Genomic DNA, 20372 nt, shown 5'->3' on the forward strand with positions numbered 1-20372 from the left:
GTGTTTCTACATACATGTGTATATATATATATATATATATATATATATATATATATATATATATATATATATATATATATATATATATATATATATATATATATATAGAGAGAGAGATAGAGAGAAGGAGAAGAAGAGATGTGATATGACAAGAACTACAACCCTAAAGCACATACCCTTTAAACGGCTGACTGTGTTTTATTCCTCCATCTCCTTTAAAAATACAGAATATACAGCATGTAAAGCCCATGATTAAAAAATGAAGAAGGCCACATGCCTCATTCCATCTCCCAATTCTGGATGTAGGTATTTTGTCTCGGTCTTTGTCTGCTTCAGTCCAGCGCTGTCTGCACTGCCTTTATATTCCACTTGTTGAAACATATTCCTTGTAGTTTCAGAGGATCTCGGGTCATTTTGGAGTTTATATCACATGAATATTGTCCCACAAATTATCATCAGTTAATGAAATCATAAGCATTAAAGCTTAAATATAAAGACCTAGAATATGTTGTGTGTAGCAGATAATCGGTTTAACCCTGACCTGCATGTAGTAGATCACCTGCATAGCCAGGAGGTGCTTTTACTAATTGCTTACTTATTTGTTTACTTGTTCACCTACAAAACTTAACTTTAAAGTGTGTCTAGTAGATTCACTAAATAACTCCGATGTGTATGTAGTAGTAGATCACCTTCATAAACCTGATGGGTGTAGTAGATCTCTGAATGACCATATGTAGTAAATCCATCCTTTCAGCCCTGATGTGTGTAGTAAATACATTCTAATAACATGCATGTCGAAATAGTAGATCAGCCGGATAACTGTGATGAGTGTGAAAATAGTAGATTACCCCATAACTCAGATGTGTGAAGATCATCAACAGCACCATAATGGAAGGTATATGTAGTAGTAGGTCATATGCATAACTGTGATTGGGGTGTAGTAGTAATAAATCATCCACATAACCTTGATGCATGTACATTGGAGAAGTCGTAGAAGTGTGTGTGTGTGCATGTGTGCGTGTGCGTGTGCGCACGCGTGTGTGTGTGTGTGTGTGTGTGTGTGTACACCATAGAAAAAACAGACAGACGGAAAGAAAGATAGTCTTTAGGGAGAAAGCATATTCCTCTCCTTAATGCGCAACTGCAGGGATCCATCAATCTTCGAAAAAACATGCAACATTAACTTTGCGTTCACACACACACACACACACACACACACACACACACACACACACACACACACACACACACACACACACACACACACTTCTTTTTAAAAGCATCAATCAACTGTCTGTCCCTTTGCCTGTCTGCCTCAAGAATCTCTTTGGTTTATCTCTCTTTCTCTATCACACTCTTACACACACACACACACACACACACACACACACACACACACACACGCACACACGCACACATGCACACACACACTCACGCACAAAAGGAGTGACTGACCTGGCCAGATGGGAGTCTCCATGTACAGCAGGCCAATTCAGTGAAAAGTCACTCACTGTTTCCACACACACTCACACATACACTCTTGGTCCTGTAATACACACAGAGAAATGAGAGAGAGAGTGAGAGATAGAGAAAGAAAAAAGAGAGAGAAAGAGAGATCATTAAAACATCTTTCAGATAAAATAAGCTTTTTCTACAAACGAGCAAACATCTGTAGGTGTACACACACTATAACAGGCCTCTCTCTCTCTCTCTCTCTCTCTCTCTCTCTCTCTCTCTCTCTCTCTTTCTCTCTATCACACACACAGACATCAGTAGTTTTCACAATGTTACTAGTGATATAAACTGACAGGAAGTAGATTGAACATAGTTGTGGCCTAACAATGCAATGAAATCGAACAGTATGAAAATATTATGCAAATGAGATGTAATGATTAATGAGGCAAATATAAATATACAATCAGTGCATTCACAAAGTTTTTCAACGAGTGGTTAAGGGACGATTGTGGGAATATCCTCGAGTAACCCTATCCCCAACCCTATCCCTATCCCTAACCCTTACCCTAGCCCTAACCCTATCCCTAACCCTATCCCTATCCCTATTCCTAACCCTATCCCTAACCCTAACCCTATCCCTATTCCTAACCCTATCCCTAACCCTATCCCTATTCCTAACCCTATCCCTAACCCTAACCCTATCCCTATTCCTAACCCTATCCCTAACCCTATCCCTATTCCTAACCCTATCCCTAACACTATCCCTAACCCTATCCTTATCCTTATCCCTAACCCTAAACCTAACCCAAACCTTATCCCTAACCCTATCCCTAACACTAACCTTATCCCTAACCCTAACCCAAACCCTAACCCTAACCTTATCCCTAACCCTAACCCAGAGCCCTGACCTGAACCCTACTGAATCTCTAGAGAGACCTGAAAGTGGTTGATCATCAGCGCTCGAGGTTGTAAAGATGCTTAAACTAAGTCTAAGGTCTGCATACATATGTACATGTGATATTTTAGAAAATTTTTGAACAATTGACAAACATTTCTAGAAAACAAACATTTTCTGTTTTCACTTTGTGATTATGGGGTACTGAGTGTAGATTATTAGATTTTTTTTATTTTTATTTTTACAGATCTAGCATCAGGCTAGAAAAAACAAAAACTAAAAACTGAAGGGTGTAACGATTTTACATGATGCACACTGGACCCAGGCCAAGTCTGGCTAGAACCCAAACCTATTAAATGTATTATAATGAATTGGCTAAGACCCAGAATTCCATGCGCTTGTATAAGTATGTATATATACTGTATGTGCATGCATATGTGTGTGTGTGTGTGTGTGTGTGTGTGTGTGTGTGTGTGTGTGTGTGTGTGTGTGTGTTCAGCTATGTTTATGACCATTTATACTTTCTGGCTCACACTCAAACTCTAAACATGTGTGTTTGTGTGTGCGAATGTGTGTGTGTTTGTGAATTGATTCTATCCCTATGGACACACAGCAGCTGTAATGAAGTGTGCACTGGGAGCATCGAGGATCAAGGCATAAGCAATTAGTCATTCATCAAAAGTAATTAAAAACTGCTGCTTCTCTTGGACTAACTGGAGACACAATAATTGCTGAGACACTAAAAATTAAGCATGTGAAAGAAGAAACAAAGAATCCACATGTGTATAGGTGTTGCTGTGAAATGCAGCTGTTATCCCATAAACACCCTCTTTAAACTGGGGTCCATGACATAACCTGAGGGTCGGAAACGTATTTACTGTTATAATGGTGTAGCCATGGTGAAGACTGCTGTTAATTACTCTCTGAAGTAGAGGGGGGGGGGGAATTATTAGCAAAATCAAACTTAGAACAACAGTTACACAAAAACTTTAAGCTCAGACAAAGAGCACATCAGTAGAAAAAAGGAACAGTTGCTAGACACAAAACTTACACAAACACTGAAATTGGACCAGCTCTATATATTATTATATATTCAGGAAGTGGTACATGTTAAAATAGAAGCGGCTAGTATTAAGGAAGTGATGACCTCTATTGGCATGGAGGTGTTATGCCCATCATGTAAAAAAAGTGTTCAAATAGAAACACTTTATTGCTAAAAGTATTGGGTCACCTGACCTTTCCTGCTACATGTGGTTCCTTTCCAAACTGTTACCACAAAGCTGGAGGCACTCAATTGTACAGGACGTCTTTAGATGCGCTATAATCAAATTTTGCATTCACTTGAACTTGGAAACCCAAACGTGTTCCAGCAAGGCGATGCCCCTGTGAGGATTGAAGATCTGGTTTACATATGTGCGTATGTGTCAGTAAATTATCATTGCAGTAAAGTGTGAGTAAATTACATGTATAGTAGGTGTATAATATGCATCAATAAAACGTGTAAAGATGTAAAATGAGATGTAAAGTATGGGTAAATTACAAATGTAATATTCTTATGTAATATTTGTAAAATAGATGCCCGATTTCCTGTAACATATAGATACATTATGTGTAAAGAAAATGTAAATTATGCTTCTGTAAAATATGTGTAAAGTAAATGTCTTATGTGCGGTAACGTGTAGATTGTGTGTAAATTAGATGTTTAAAGTTGACTTTGCTTAAAATACATGTAAAAAGTACTGTTGTACAGTATGTGTAAAATACATGTAAATGTTTTTGTAAATTCTCTGTAAAGTAGATATCAAGTGTAATTTCGTATGTGCATGAAATATTATGTAAGCGTTACAAAAAAGGGTCTGTTACCTTCATAATGGTTGAACAATACATCTCTAAATAAACAATTAATCTGGGGCAAATCTGCACAAAAAAGTCTGTGGAACACATTTAAAATGTGTGTGTGTGTGTGTGTGTGTGTGTGTGTGTGTGTGTGTGTGACGCGCGCGACAGCCATATGCCGTAGCTGTGGGTGACTCGTGCCTCAGATCTCCCCTGTCCACAGCCCTTTTTTAATGTCCTGTATTAATCAGGCCGTTCATTAGTGTAATAGCTGTCATTTCTCACGACTCAGTGCTGTGATTCATGTGCGTTAGGCAGCATGTCAGTGCAGGAGTGTAAGATTTATTGCTGTGTTTGCACCAGGTAGCGTGTGGCCATATTTCATTACAAAGACTAGCTATTAAAATTATCCAGTGATTAAAAGTACGGCATAAGTAGTCATACACAAACATACGTGCACACTTTTACAAGTAAATATGTTGGGTGCTGCTGTGAAGCACACGTGTAAAGTGAATATTTATTGCAATGCTGTGAAGTACATGTAAAACAAATGAGGTGCTGCAAAGCATGTGTGAAGCAGATGTGTAGTGTGCTACTGTAAAGTATATGTGAAACACACGTGCAGTGTGGTGCTGTAAAGTTTGCATTTAGTAGAAATCTAATGTGGTTCTGTAAAGTATGTGTAAAGCAGATGAGTAATGTGGTTCTGTAAAGTATGTCTAAAGTAGATGAGTAATGAGATTATGTAAAGTAAATAAGTAATGAGGTTATGTAAAGTGTGTTTAAAGTAGATGAGAAAATGTAGATGGGTAATGTGAGTAATGTAGATGAGTAATGTGGTTCTGTAAAGTATGTGTAAAGTAGCTGGGTAATGAGCTTATGTAAAGTATGTGTAAAGTAGATGAGTAATGAAATTATGTAAAGATTATGTAGATTATGTAAAGTAGATGCGTAATGAGGTTATGTAAAGTATGTGTAAAGTAGATGAGTAATGTAGATAAGTAATGTGAGTAACGTAGATGACTAATGGGTTTCTGTAAAGTATGTGTAAAGTGGATGAGTAATGAGGTTCTGTAAAGTATGTGCAAAGTAGATGAGTAATGAAGTCCTGTAAAGTATGTGTAAAGTAGATGAGTAATGAGATTATGTAAAGTAGATGAGTAATGAGGTTATGGAAAGTAGATGAGTAATGAGGTTATGTAAAGTAGACGAGTAATGAGGTTCTGTAAAGTATGTGTAAAGTAGATGAGTAATGAGGTTCTGTAAAGTATGTGCAAAGTAGATGAGTAATGAAGTCCTGTAAAGTATGTGTAAAGTAGATGAGTAATGAGATTATGTAAAGTAGATGAGTAATGAGGTTATGTAAAGTAGATGAGTAATGAGGTTATGTAAAGTAGACGAGTAATGAGGTTCTGTAAAGTATGTGTAAAGTAGATGAGTAATGAGGTTCTGTAAATTATGTGTAAAGTAGATAAATAATAAGATTATGTAAATATTATGTAGATTATGTAAAGTAGATGTGTAATGAGGTTATGTAAAGTATGTGTAAAGTAGATAAGTAATGTAGATAAGTAATGTGAGTAACGTAGATGACTAATGGGTTTCTGTAAAGTATGTGTAAAGTGGATGAGTAATGAGGTTCTGTAAAGTATGTGCAAAGTAGATGAGTAATGAGGTTCTGTAAAGTATGTGCAAAGTAGATGAGTAATGAGGTTCTGTAAAGTATGTGCAAAGTAGATGAGTAATGAAGTCCTGTAAAGTATGTGTAAAGTAGATGAGTAATGAGATTATGTAAAGTAGATGAGTAATGAGGTTATGTAAAGTAGATGAGTAATGAGGTTATGTAAAGTAGACGAGTAATGAGGTTCTGTAAAGTATGTGTAAAGTAGATGAGTAATGAGGTTCTGTAAATTATGTGTAAAGGAGATAAATAATAAGATTATGTAAAGATTATGTAGATTATTTAAAGTAGATGCGTAATGAGGTTATGTAAAGTATGTGTAAAGTAGATGAGTAATGTAGATAAGTAATGTGAGTAACATAGATGAGTAATGTGTTTCTGTAAAGTATGTGTAAAGTAGATGAGTAATGAGGTTCTGTAAAGTATGTGTAAAATAAATGAGTAATGAGGTTTTGTAAAGTATGTGTAAAGTAGATGAGTAATAAGGTTCTGTAAAGTATGTGCAAATTAGACGAGTAATGAAGTTCTGTAAAGTATGTGTAAAGTAGATAAGTAATGAGATTATGTAACGTAGATGAGTAATGAGGTTATGTAAAGTATGTGTAAAGTAGACGAGTAATAAAGTTCTGTAAAGTAGATGAGTAATTAGGTTCTGTAAAGTATGTCTAAAGTAGATGAGTAATAAGATTATGAAAAGTATGTGTAAAGTAGATGAGTAACGAGGTTCTGTAAAGTATGTGTAAAGTAGATGAGTAATACGATTATGTAAAGTATGTGTAAAGTAGATGAGTAACGAGGTTCTGTAAAGTATGTGTAAAGTAGATGAGTAATAAGATTATGTAAAGTATGTGTAAAGTAGATGAGTAACGAGGTTCTGTAAAGTATGTGTAAAGTAGATGAGTAATAAGATTATGTAAAGTATGTGTAAAGTAGATGAGTAATGTATGTGTCAAGTATATGCAAAATGGGTATTGAGTGTTGTAATGTTTATATAAAGTGCAAATATAGTGTAGTGTTGTAAGAGTTGTGTAAAGGAGATATTTAGTGGATTGCGGTAAAGTTTATGTAAAGTAGATGTGTAGTGCAGTGCTGTAAAGTTAATCTAAAAAAGATGCAGCATGTAGTGCTGTAAGATTTATGTAAAGTAAAGGAAATGTGCAGTGAAAGAATTGTGTAAAGTAAATGTATAGTGCAGCATTGTAAAGTTTCCTGTAAAGAACATGTATACTAAACTGCTGTTACGTTTCTGTAAAGGAAATATATAGTGCAGTGCCGTAAAGTGTGTAAAGTAGATGCACAGTACAATGTTTAAGGTTTATGTAGAGTAGATGTGCAATAAATGTGAGGTATAAGTGTAAGCTGAAATTATTCACATATTTTGTTGAATTTTATGTGAGAAACGGTATGAGCACTTACCTGACCTTAATCTTATATAGATCTTATTTGTGCGATTTGTTGAAATTAAACGTGTGCGTCCATGTTCACTCCTCTGTATGTCTGCTATTGACATTTGGTTTCCAGTCACTTCTGGTAAAAAGATTTTGCTTCAAAAACAACCATTGAAACAGTCATATCATGGCTTCCTTGCTTTCTTTTTAATACATTGCTCCCCTGTTTTATATGAAACGGAGAAAAGGAGAGTGTGTTACATGCTGCTGGAGATGATCTATAGTGCTTTCTTATCCCCGAGACTGAATCACAGACATGATAAAGTGTTTTATTTACCAAACTTTCATCAAAACCCAACACGTGTTTAATCTCAGTGTCTCTTCAATCTAAAAAGCTGATTAACCTTTTAATAACTATTAAACACACACACACACACACACACACACACACACACACACACACACACACACACACACACACACACACACATACATATAATGCTGCTTATCCTTTTACCCTTTAACATAGCTAATATAGAGTAAAGGGGATAAAAAGAATGATTTAAAAAAGAAAGAAAGAAAGAAAGAAAGAAAGAAAGAAAGAAAGAAAGAAAGAAAGAAAGAAAGAAAGAAAGAAAGAAAGAAAGAAAGAAAGAAAGAAAGAAAGAAAGAAGCATTGACTCTGCTGGCAATTTTCTTTCCTTTCTTCAATATTCTTTTTTCTTTTCACTCATCCGTCTCTCTCATTCTGTGTGTATTTTTGTGTGTGTGTGTGTGTGTGTGTGTGTGTGTACAGGCATTGAGAAAGCATTTTGTCAATGAGAATGTGTGTGTGTGTGTGTGTGTGTGTGTGTGTGTGTGTGTGTGTATGTAAAAGTGCAGCGTGCGTAGCATTGTGAGAAAGCGTTTCATCAATGAGAATCATATTAAGATGATAAAGAACAGATTCGGGGGCTGAGCCACATCGATCGGCTCCACGCTCACTCTCTGGCGCTGCACGCAGACGTGTTAATGAATCAAACACCGCAGTGTGCGTTTGTGTGCGCGTGTGTGTGATAAGTGAGGGAGGAGAGTCATTACGATTGTGAATTGGAGTGAGAACCATGAAGGGGAGGATGGGAAAGGGAAGGAAAGAGAGAGTATTAACTCCTTTTTTTTCACTCACACCTCCAGTAAATAGGGCCTAATTAAGTGGAAACAGTGTAACAGAGCTTTTCGTCTTCATTAAGACCAGACAAGGAGGAAAGTGAAACATAATTGGGAACGGTTCCACTTTAATGGGACGAACAAAAAAAAAAAAAAAACAAGGAAGAAAGAAAGAAAAGAGAAGCAGTTATAGGCTGAGCGCTTCTGCTTCACTGCTTCTGAATAAACTCGACGTTCCTGCTGCTGTAATGTAGTTACTCTCGATCGAACCCCGAGCCACAGATCACAGATCACACGAGTCCGGAACGAGAACAACAGAGCTTTGATCATCTCACAACATCACCCTTCTACACCTTCATCAGAATCCCCACATCTCCTGCTTTTGCCCAACACCAATAATACACCCCTCATTCATTATCATCATTATTCTAATCAGTTTCATTTTACTAGCCAGAGCCCAAGGGCACTTCAGCAGGAAGAGAAATGAAGAGAGGATGGAACAATGGAAGGATGGACGGACGGACGGACGGACGGACGGACGGACGGACAGACAGACAGACAGACAGACAGACAGACAGACAGACAGACAGACAGATAGATTTATATATATATATATATTAAAATAAACGTGATTTAATTATTTGAGTGAATAAAGAAAAACCGAGAGATAGGAAGACAAAATTATAAGTACAGGAAGAGTACAGGAAAGCAAGAAAGCAAGAAAGCAAGAAAGCAAGAAAGCAAGAAAGAAAGAAAGAAAGAAAGAAAGAAAGAAATATAGATAGCGAGAGAGAGATGACATAAAAGCAAGAAAGAAAGGAAGCAAGAAAAAGTATGTACACCCCACCACCTTTAAATATCTCAAATAAGATGTAATACTTGTTTTATTAATTTTAAACACACACACACACACACACACACACACACATACACACACACACGTTTGACACACATACACCACACACACACACACTATTGTCCTCTCAACAATTTTGCCTCTGCTATTTCTGCACCACACAAATCAATAGTTTGATTGGAAACGAAGCCACAGATGGTGAAGATGAACGGATCAGTACAGATGCTGAAACTGTCATGATGTGGAGGAGGAAAAGACAATAAAGGCATTCGATTCTCTCTGTATCTCCAAAGCCCCCGATCTGCCATGAACCCGTCACCTCTGAGAGTGTCTTCACTCTTTATCTCTATAGCACATTTTACACAAAGCCTGCCATGTTACTGCATTATCCATCCAAACATCCAAACTCATCCCAAAGCTCTATCTGTCTGTGATCAAGAGAAACTCCAAAACCATTAGGACTCATTAGACGTGTCATGTGGACGATGAACAACCCCCTCGACACACACACACACACACACACACACACACACACACACACACACTCCATAATGCTATAAAATGTCCTGACTGTCCAGGTTAACGGTTTCAATTCGAAATGACATTAACCCAATCATATTTTACAGCGTCGTGCCTCAGTAGAATAATGTCATCCATTCATCAGGATGAGCTTGTGCTCGCCGAGCTCCATTTGCAGCACCGTCTAAATCAGAGTCTCCTCTGACATATTTACCCTCGGAGAGACACTGATGAAGCAGTAAAAGCACATTACCGCATTAGTGCTTATAGTAAAGGGAGTCGGCGGAGCAGCGCTATTGCTGAAACTCGAGGGATCAAAAGATGAATATCTTTTTGCGGATAAAATCTCCAGACGTGTTAAACAACTTTTGGTGGCATTTTTTTGTTGAGCAAAAGTGTGTGTCTTAAAGTACACAATATGGACAAGGTATTGGGACACCTGACCTTTTCATCCATATGTGGTTCTTTCTCAAACCACAAAGCTGGAGGCACATGATTGTATAGGATGTCTTTTTCTTATGTGGTTTTCCTTCACGTGAACTAAGTGACCCAAACCTGCTCCAGCATCACAATGCCCATGAGAAGATACACTTTACATGGGTTGACGTGGAAAATCTTCTGCTATAGAACTCTAACCTTAAGGCTACTGAACCCCCTTAGGATGGATGTGAATGTTGATTGCACTCCAGACCTCCTCACAGACTGGCACCATGGTAGCTTAGTGGTTAAGGCATGGGACTTTGGATCTGAAGATTGTGTGTTCAAATACTAGGCACACAAACCACTGGGCCCCTGAGCAAGGCCCTTAACCCCATAGCTGCTCATGTATGTACTACTGCGTACGTATGTATGTACCCCTAATGATTGACCCAGTGGTGACTTTGGCAAGAAACAACTCCCTGAGATGATAGGAAACCTTAAGAGGAACCAAACTCAAAAGGGAACCCACCTTCATCTGGGTGACACCGAATGTCCATTCAAATGTTCTTCCCTAAGAGGCAAACAGTCAAACCAGAACCAATAAACTTGAGTTGTAGTCTGATTTATCTTAGTACCAGTATAGATTTATTCATTGCCAGAGACTCGAAGCACTATTGTACATCGCTCTGGACACGGGCTTCCGCTAAATGCCACAAATGTAAATGTACTCAAATTATATAAGGGATATAAAGCCTGATTAGGACCCCAAAAATGCCACACCAAAAACAATCCAACATGATTCATAATCCTAACAATTTAAGGGCATAAAACATTTCCCACAATTCATACAAAAGCCCAAACAAAATCAAACGTTTCATCAGTTTAGTTCCAAATCAAACGCAGCTAAGATTAAAACACAATAACACAATGTGCACAAAAAATCAGCCCAAGCAGAACCAGTCCATAGAGCATTTACAGTTTTATCTCAGTTGCTTTGGAGCATTTTCTTGAATCATCCTTAATACGCGCACACCAGTAAGCGCATTTCTCAAAATAATTTGTGCAAACAAAAAACCCCACAATGGATTTCTTGCAAAAGCCTGTACTTTTCTTAAAACCCTTAGTTCATCTCTCAAGTATTTGTGTGAGTGAACATCTCATTCCCATCAGAATAACAAGTCCTTTTTACCTTGTTACAGTTTTTCCCAGTTGCTTTGAGAATCAGAAATGAAATTCTGATTCCCAACTACTTGTTCAACCTCCACATCATGTCGTCATTTGGGCTCATCATAAAAGCGATTCATCTTTGCTTTGATCAAATGCGGATACGTGTATTTAATGGATTGTGTGCGAGTGTCTGCTGTTTTCTACATTATCAGTTGTTTATTTCATGTTGATCAAAATATATTATACTGTTTTTACCTTAAGAGTTTAAACCCACAAAACATCTCCGCATCAGTTCATTGCACAAGTCATCGAATGCTAAATGGTTCAAATTTCTATTAAACTGTTTTTGTAAATGTGTCTTAAATTATGCTGATGAATATTAAATATCAGTAATGAACCAATAATCAACTAGTTCTCTAAAACAGGTCAAAGGGTCCCTGGTGGTCTAGTGGTTAGGATGCGGCGCTCTCATCGCTGTGGCCCGGGTTCGATCCCCGGTCAGGGAACCAACCCCAGCCACTCTCAGTGCCGGTCCCAAGCCCGGATAAATAGGGAGGGTTGCGTTAGGAAGGGCATCCAGCGTAAAAACAAATACCAAATCAAACATGCAGATGATCCGCTGTGGCGCCTCCTAACGGGAGAAGCCGAAATAAAGTTTCTCTAAAACAGGTCAAAGGGGAATCTTGTGAACTTTCAACTGGCGAGCAGATAAACAGGCAGAGCAAAACACACAATTACGATTTCTACACCAATGAGAGTTCAGTAAAATGTGCATATAGGATTTATATTGATTGAGAGGATTCAATCAATCAAATACACACGTGCTGTTAAAATCCATTTCTGCAATACAGAAAAAAATCACATTTTCATTTCACTGTAACCCAAAACTTAGTTTACATCAGGAAATCCTGAAACCGTGACACTGACAACCTGCCTAAACATCGTGACGAGCTCGTTTGTGAACAACAACGGAAGGACGTGTCATTTTGATGGGAACGAGTTGTTCATTGACACAAATATTTACTTTTAGAGAGATGAACTGAGGATTTTGAGAAAAGTTTCTTCCAATTAAAAAAATCCAATATGTTGTGCTGTTTGTACAAATGGTTTTGAGAAATGCAAATGATTTAAGAAGCAACTGAGAAAAACTGAAGTATTTGTGTTAATAAACAAATCATTGGCGTCAGAATAACACGTCCTTTTGTCACTGTTCACAAGAACGTCACAATGGTCAGGCATGTTGTCAGTATGACGGCGCACGGTTTCAGGATTTCCTGATGTAAACTGTGGTTTGGATTACAGTGATGGAAAAAGCACAAGGCTGAATTTCTTCTGCATCTATGAATTACAGCAGCACAAATGTACACATTACTGTATGTATTGTATATCGATTGCAAGAGACCAAACAGGATTCACACTTTTACTGTACTAGTGTTTGTTCGTTCATTCATTTCCTGGTTATTCCTCCATTTTCAGAAATTGTAATTCTGGGTTTTGCTCTGTCATTGACCTTTTTTTTTTTTTTTTTTACAGAACTAGTTGATCATTGGTTGATCTGATGCCGTTCATTTGCCTTCATTAAAGACATTTTAGATTTTGCACATTTCCTCAAGTCCAGATACATTTGCAAAAAATAGTTTGATACAAATGTAAAGAAAAGAAGCTTCACACACTGGTTGATGAACTAATGCAATGAACCGATGCTGAGATGTTTTGGGGTTAAAAGTATTCAGGTGAGAACCAAAATAATAGATTTTGATCAACATGACAAACTACTGATAATGTAAAAAAAAAAAAAAAAAAAAAAAAAAACCCAGCGGAAATTGTACCCAATCAGTTCATCAATTTGTTCAAAGCAATGAGAAACTGCTATGATGTGCCTACAAGGGACTACATGATGTGGAGGTCGTTTTGAGAATTTCATTTCTGATCTGAAAAATGCTGCAAAGCAACTGAAAAAAGTAGCTTCTGTGTCCGAAGACTCAACGGATCCCATCTCCTACATGCAGGTTGCACGCTGCAAAGATTTGCAAAGAGAAGAAAAGAAAACCGCCAAGAGCGAGCAAAGCAGGAGAATTTAGTCACTACGTAACATTTGACCCCAATTATTTCTCACTTCGAGCACTCCTCGATTCCGTCTCTCTTTCCCCTGCCCTCTCGCCTTTCTCATTATTCGCTGGGTTCATGTGGCCTGGTCAGTGCTACAGGAGCCGTCGCTGTTCGAAAGGAGGAAAAGTTCATCCTGTCTTCCTTCTGTTCTTCAGCTGGATGAAGAGTGGCAGAGAGGTGGGATAAGCATCAGAGAGAGACACAGAGAGAAAGAGAGGGGGATGAGGGATGATTGGTAAGAGGAGAGAGACAGAGCAGAGGAGGAAGAGAGCGATGGTGCGGCTCAGTGTGGAGGAGAGACGACCGCAGAGAGATCAATGCAAACCCCATCTCACACACACACACACACACACACACACACACACACACACACACACTGTCCCTATCGGCTCGGTACAACACACACACACACACACACACACACACACACACACACACTGATCTGAGTGCTTTAACTTTAACCGTGATGATTTACACACACACACACACACACACACACACACACACACACACACCAGTAAGCTGCCATTGCTGGGCCCTTGAGCAAGGCCCTAAACCCTCACCTGCTCATTTGTATGAATGAGATCACTGCAAGTCACTCTGGATAAAGGCGTCGACCAAATACTGTGAATTTAAATAAAAATGTAAAAAATCATCACAGACTGAAAGATTGACGTTCATATATTCCACTCACTAACAGGAGCCATGATGAAGAGATGTTATAATTATTCCAGATTCTAGACTGTTATCCATGCTGATAAAACAATCTGGAGTCGATGTGAAGGATTTCATTAGCTAATGTTTTGACAGTATGTGTGAACTTACACACACTCAAGAGCACCATCTCCAGTTCAATTACTGAGACCTGATGATGGTCATACAGCTATACTGTACTGCATACAGTATGTGTGTGTGTGTGTGTGTGTGTGTGTGTGTGTGTGTGTGTGTGTGTGTGTGTGTGTGTTTGTGTGTTGCAATCTCCACTGTTTTCCTGCCAGTAGTGTTTAATGGCAAACTGTGTGCTGACTTACATTTTTGTGAAAAGAAAAAACAAACCATTAAGCATTAAGAATGAAAACACACACACACACACACACACACACACACACACACACACACACACACCGTATCCACCTCCTGATCCATATCCTTGTGTATTCCAGTTCCCAAAACCAGTGTTTATTTCCTGATCCGTTTCCCCTGATGAAATTACCCACAATCCCTGGCTCTTGAGGGACCGGGGCTCCTAATGCAGGTAATTGGAGAATAATGGAGTGACGCTGCACTTCTGCTCTACAGAACAGCCTGAACACTTCAGCGCTGCACTCCAAGCTGCAACAAGCTCCTTCAAGTGTCTCTTACTCACTCTTTCTCTCACACACACACACACTCACTCACACGCACTCACACGCACTAGCACGCACTCACACACATACTCACATACAAACACACACACACACACACACACACACACACACACACACACACACACACACACACACACACACATAAGATGAAGCTAACACTGCCACCTACTGACTGCAGCAGGAAGTGGGAGTTCAGTCTTAGACAGATGTGGTCAAACATGTGGTTCAGGCCTAAGCCTGCATATACACAAAATACACAAAAAAAATAATAAAAAAGAAAGAAAGAAAGAAAGAAAGAAAGAAAGAAAGAAAGAAAGAAAGAAAGAAAGAAAGAAAGAAAGAAAGAAAGAGTGTGAGAGAATGATGGAAAGAAAAGAGAGATGATTAAACACAAATTCATTAAACTGAAATAAATAAATGGATTAATATATATGTTAAAGGAGAAATGGAAGAAATATATACACATGCGAGGAAAGAAAATGACTTTTAATGAAAGAAAGCACCGGAGAGAATGAGAAAAGAAAGAGAAATGAAGAAACAGATAGGCAGAAACGAAAGCTGTCAGGAGCTTGTGTTTATGTAGTGCAGCAGTTACATTTCTTTCCACTAGATGGCTCTACAATGACAGAGATCTCTCCAGCATCACTCGACATCTGCCTGCATCCATCCCCCCATTTTACACACCCAAATACACCCTCCATACACCCCCAATCCCAGCACCCGCCCCCTGAAACCATCACTGAGCGCAAACCCTGCGCCTCTGCAGTGCACCTCCTGCTAACTTCTGCTCAAAACTTCAATATTCACCCCACGAATGCTGGGGAGAAAAAAAACACACCCCAGAGCTTTGGGGCTGCAAAAAAAAGTACCCTAGTGGTGGATTTTTTTTTAGAACAGATGTAAGTGTGTGAGCATAAAGTTATACAATATGGACAAAAGTTGTGGGACATCTGACTTTTCCAGCTATATGTGGTTCTTCTGCAAAGTGTTCCTCCAAAGTTAGAGGCCCACAAGCGTATTTGGATGCGGGAGTATGAATTTCTCCCTTCACACAACTAGGGACCCAAACCTGTTCCAGCATGACGATGCCCCTTTGCATAAGGCCAGAAGAGTGAAGGTTATAATAAGAGAAAAACGGGGACTCAATGTGGAATAGGATCCGCAAAATGGACATATCAGTCTTTCACTTCACTTCAAAGACACACTTCAAAGATAAAACAGTTTGTGCTTTCTTTCTTTCTCTCTCTCTCTCTCTCTCTCTCTCCATCTATCTATCTCTCACTCTCTGTAGGTGGGTGGATAATTATTCATGTTTAATAAGTGACATATCTATTAGTGCAGGCTGCGAAGTGACAAGGTCCTATTTAATGGCTGTCATGCAAAACAGACACACACACACACACGCGGGCGTGCGCACACACATACACACACAGGCACACACTCGCACACTCACTCACTCATGGAGAGAGTGAACCCACCCACACATTGGCAGGATGGATCAGTGTCAAAGCAGCTACGGGTCACGCCATTCCTCCCACAGAATGACCTGAATGTTCAAACACTCCGAATATACACACACACACACACACACACACACACACACACACACACACACACACACACACACACACACACACAGAGGCATGGATGCACTCACGTTATTTTGAAATCCGTCCACAGAGAAAGATGCCTTTTAAAAATTTTACAAATAGCACACACACACACACACACACACACACACACACACACACACACACACACACACACACACACACACACACACACACACACACACACACACACACACACTAATAACTCTGATTGGTAATGGGGCATAGGATGATTCCTTTTCCAGAATTTCCAATACGTCCTTGTCTTTTCTCCCAGCATGTCCATGTATATTGTCCCAAAAAGGTTCTGTTTTTGATCCAAACATGTCCTTGATTCTGTCCCAAAATGTCCCTGAATTTGTCCCAATTCATCCTTGTCTTTTGTCCCAACATGTCCCTGTATTTGGTTCCAACACTTCCTTTAATTTTGTCTCTACGTATTCATGTATTTTGCTTTCACATGTCTCTGTACTCTGTCCCGAACTGTCCCTGAAATTGCCGCAACACATCATTGCCTTTGGTCCCAAAATGTCCCTGTATCTGTTCCCAACATACTTAATTTCCCCCCAAAAAAGGTTGTGTTTTTGGTCCAAACACTTCCTTGATTCTGTCTCAACATTTCCCCGAATTTACTCGAATATTTCCCAGTCTTTTGTCTTAAAATGTCCCTGTTTGTGGTCCCAACACTTCCTTGTATTCTGTATCAACATATTCTGATACTTTGTCACAGCATGACCCCTGTGTTCGGTCCTAATAATTTGTTGTCTTTTATTCTAACATGCCCCTGAATTTGGTCCCAGCACGTCTCCGTATTTGGTCCTGACACGTCCTTGTCTTTTGTCTCATGTTTGGTCCAAATAGGTCCCCACAAGTCTTCACATTTTTTTATCACCTCTATATGCTGTCATTTTGTGTGTGCATGTGCGTGTGTTGGCATGTGTGTGTGTGTGTGTGTGTGTGTGTGTGTGTGTGTGTGTGTGTGTGTGTGTGTGTGTGTGTGTGTGTGTATCATCTGTTTTATAGGTACACTTTTATAAATCCTTCTCCACAGTGTGAATGTGTGAGTGTGTGGGCTGACGTGTGAGCACAGGCATATGTGAAGGGTTTATATATAGCAGCACATACACATAACATCAGTTATGTCATTAATTATCTCCCAAAATACACACACACACACACACACACACACACACACACACACACACACACACACACACACACACACACACACACACACACACGTACATGCACACACTGCTGATCTATGTTTAAGCTCTGCTTATGAATAGCATCATGTATAATGCACATATGGCAAGTGTGTGTGTGTGTGTGTGTGTGTGTGTGTTTAATTAATGTTAGGCTTCTATTTACAGCTGTACATAAGATTTTCTTGCTCCCTTCTGTTCATTTGCATGTGTCAGTGTATCTGTGTGAACATCTAAGAGTATGTGTGTGTGTGTGTGCGTGCACACGTCTGTGTGTGTGTGTGTGTGTGTGTGTGTGTGTGTGTGTGTGTGTGTGTGTGTGTGGGCGTGCAATTGCTGGCAGAATCCTCTGCTTCCTCTATGTTAAGGTCACAGGGTCATCCAGCACTTAGTCTCAATATGACGTTAAACACATGCTGGTGTTGTTCAGACATTTCTTACACACACACACACACACACACACACACACACACACACACACACACACACACACACACACACTAATTAAATATAATGAAGAAAGAATACAAATGATATCAAATTTAAAAAAAAAGATCAGGAAAACTAAAACACGATCAAGGGACAGACAGACAGCCAGACGGACGGACGGACGGACGGACGGACGGACAGACAGACAGACAGACAGACAGACAGACAGACAGACAGACAGACAGACAGACAGACAGACAGACAGATAGCAGCAGATGGAAATGAGGAGAGTGTGTAGTGTAGTGTAGTGGGAGTTCAGGGCTCTGATGGGTTTTCGATGGTGAATGAATCATGAACACGTGTATAATGAAATGTTCTCCTGGATGACAGGATCATGCAGTAAATACAATCATAGCAGCAGGTGGGAAGTTCAGCACATCTTTCTCTCTCCATCCCTCTCTTTCCATCTCTCTTTCTCAGAGGCTAAGCTGTAATAACACACTGTTACAAAGGAAGTGTCAACATTTGGGGAATCATAAAACGACAAACACAACAAAGGACACCCAGAACTGTTGAGCAGTCCTGTATCAGATACGTATGGGACAATGTTTCTCTCCCAAAACTTAAAAAAATGGTCTCCTCACTCCCCAGATGTATTTAGACGGAAGACGTGATGCTACACAGTGGAAAAAACGTTTTTGAGACGTGTTGAAGCAATCAGATTCAAAATATATGTGTTCTTAGTTCAAACATTTGATGTTTTTGATTTTTTTTGTACATTTATATTTGCAAATCCTCGCATTGTTTAAATTGCATTTTGCACAGTGTCCCAACTTTTTGGAATTGGAATATATATTCTCAAAAAAATGTATTACCAAAAGTATTTGGACACCTGACTTTTTTAGCTATATGTGTATCTTTTCCAAAGTGTTACCACAAAATTGGAGGCGACCAATTGTTCAGGAGTCTCTGGCTGCAGAAGCATGGAATTTTCCCTTCACTTGGACTAGAAGACCAAAACCTGTTTCAGCATGACAAAACCCCAGGGTACAAAGACAGCTTCATGAAGATATACTTTACATGGGTTAGAGTGGAAGATGCACTCCAGACCACCTTACCTCGCCAAGGAGCACAAATCTCTACACACACTCCGAAATCTTCTGGAACATCTTCCCAGAAGAGTGGATGTTATTACAAGCAAATGGGGACTCAATGTGGTTTAAAAAACGTGTTAAAATTCTTTTTTCTAACCACTTTCGACACATACAAAGTAGGAATCTGCTCAGAATGTGTGTGCTGTTGTGTTGCTTTTCCACAGTAAGGAATAACACACTGCTGGTATTATTCTTCTCACTGCACTCCCTCATGCTCTCGTTCTCTACTCCCATACTGTTAATTCTTTCACTTCTCACGCTGATTCTGTTCCTCCACAGGAAACCGATTCTTCTGCACAGTACACAATGTTTGTTTTTTGCTTCTAAAGATGCTGCATAAGACCAGGCCTTGATGCGGATACAACTCTCAGTGTTGTGTTTAGATGTATAAAGCTGAAATCTCTTCTGATTTATAGCAGTACGGTTGTAAAAGGATGTCGACTCAGCATCTTGGGGAAGATAAAGATAAAGCAAGACATACATCTAATTTGTGTAGGACATGTTCTTTGATAGCTGAAATGCCCCTGTAAAGGTCAGGTCAGGTCAGGTCAGGTCAGGTCCCTCAGTAAATGCTCCTCAGAATAGAGTCAGGATAGAACAAGAATTTACACACAGCATGTGAATAAACATCCCATTCAACATTTAGTCTTCATGTGCAATTATAAAAACCTCCACTCTTCGGGGAAGATGTTCCACTAGATTTTGGAGTCCAGATAAAATGATCTGTAATGGTGAGTATTTGGTTATAAATAAATAAAATGCAAAAAAAATAAAAAATCTATCTATCTATCTATCTATCTATCTATCTATCTATCTATCTATCTATCTATCTATCTATCTATCTATCTATCTATCCATCTATCCATCCATCCATCCATCCATCCATCCATCCATCCATCCATCCATTATTTCTATAAGTGTTTCTATCCATCCATCCATCCATCCATCCATCCATCCATCCATCCATCCATCCATCCATCCATCCATCATTTTTATAAATTTTTTATCCATCCATCTATTTCTCTTTTTTCATCAATTTCTATCCATCTATCTATCTATCTATCTATCTATCTATCTATCTATCTATCTATCTATCTATCTATCTATCTATCTATCTATCTATCTATCTATCTAT

General features: G+C 39.0%; 1 protein-coding gene across 1 annotated transcript in view; it reads right to left on the reverse strand.

Moving 5' to 3' along the window:
- Positions 1-20372, reverse strand: part of rbfox3b (RNA binding fox-1 homolog 3b) — a 172168-nt gene that overhangs the window by 135150 nt on the left and 16646 nt on the right. The window contains 1 exon segment of the mRNA XM_083545423.1: positions 1456-1546. Within this exon segment, the coding sequence (XP_083401549.1) occupies positions 1456-1477 (22 nt within the window). The 5' untranslated portion in view covers positions 1478-1546.

Source organism: Silurus aristotelis (assembly GCF_946808225.1).
Source record: "Silurus aristotelis genome assembly, chromosome: 6".
NCBI classification, from domain to species: domain Eukaryota; kingdom Metazoa; phylum Chordata; class Actinopteri; order Siluriformes; family Siluridae; genus Silurus; species Silurus aristotelis.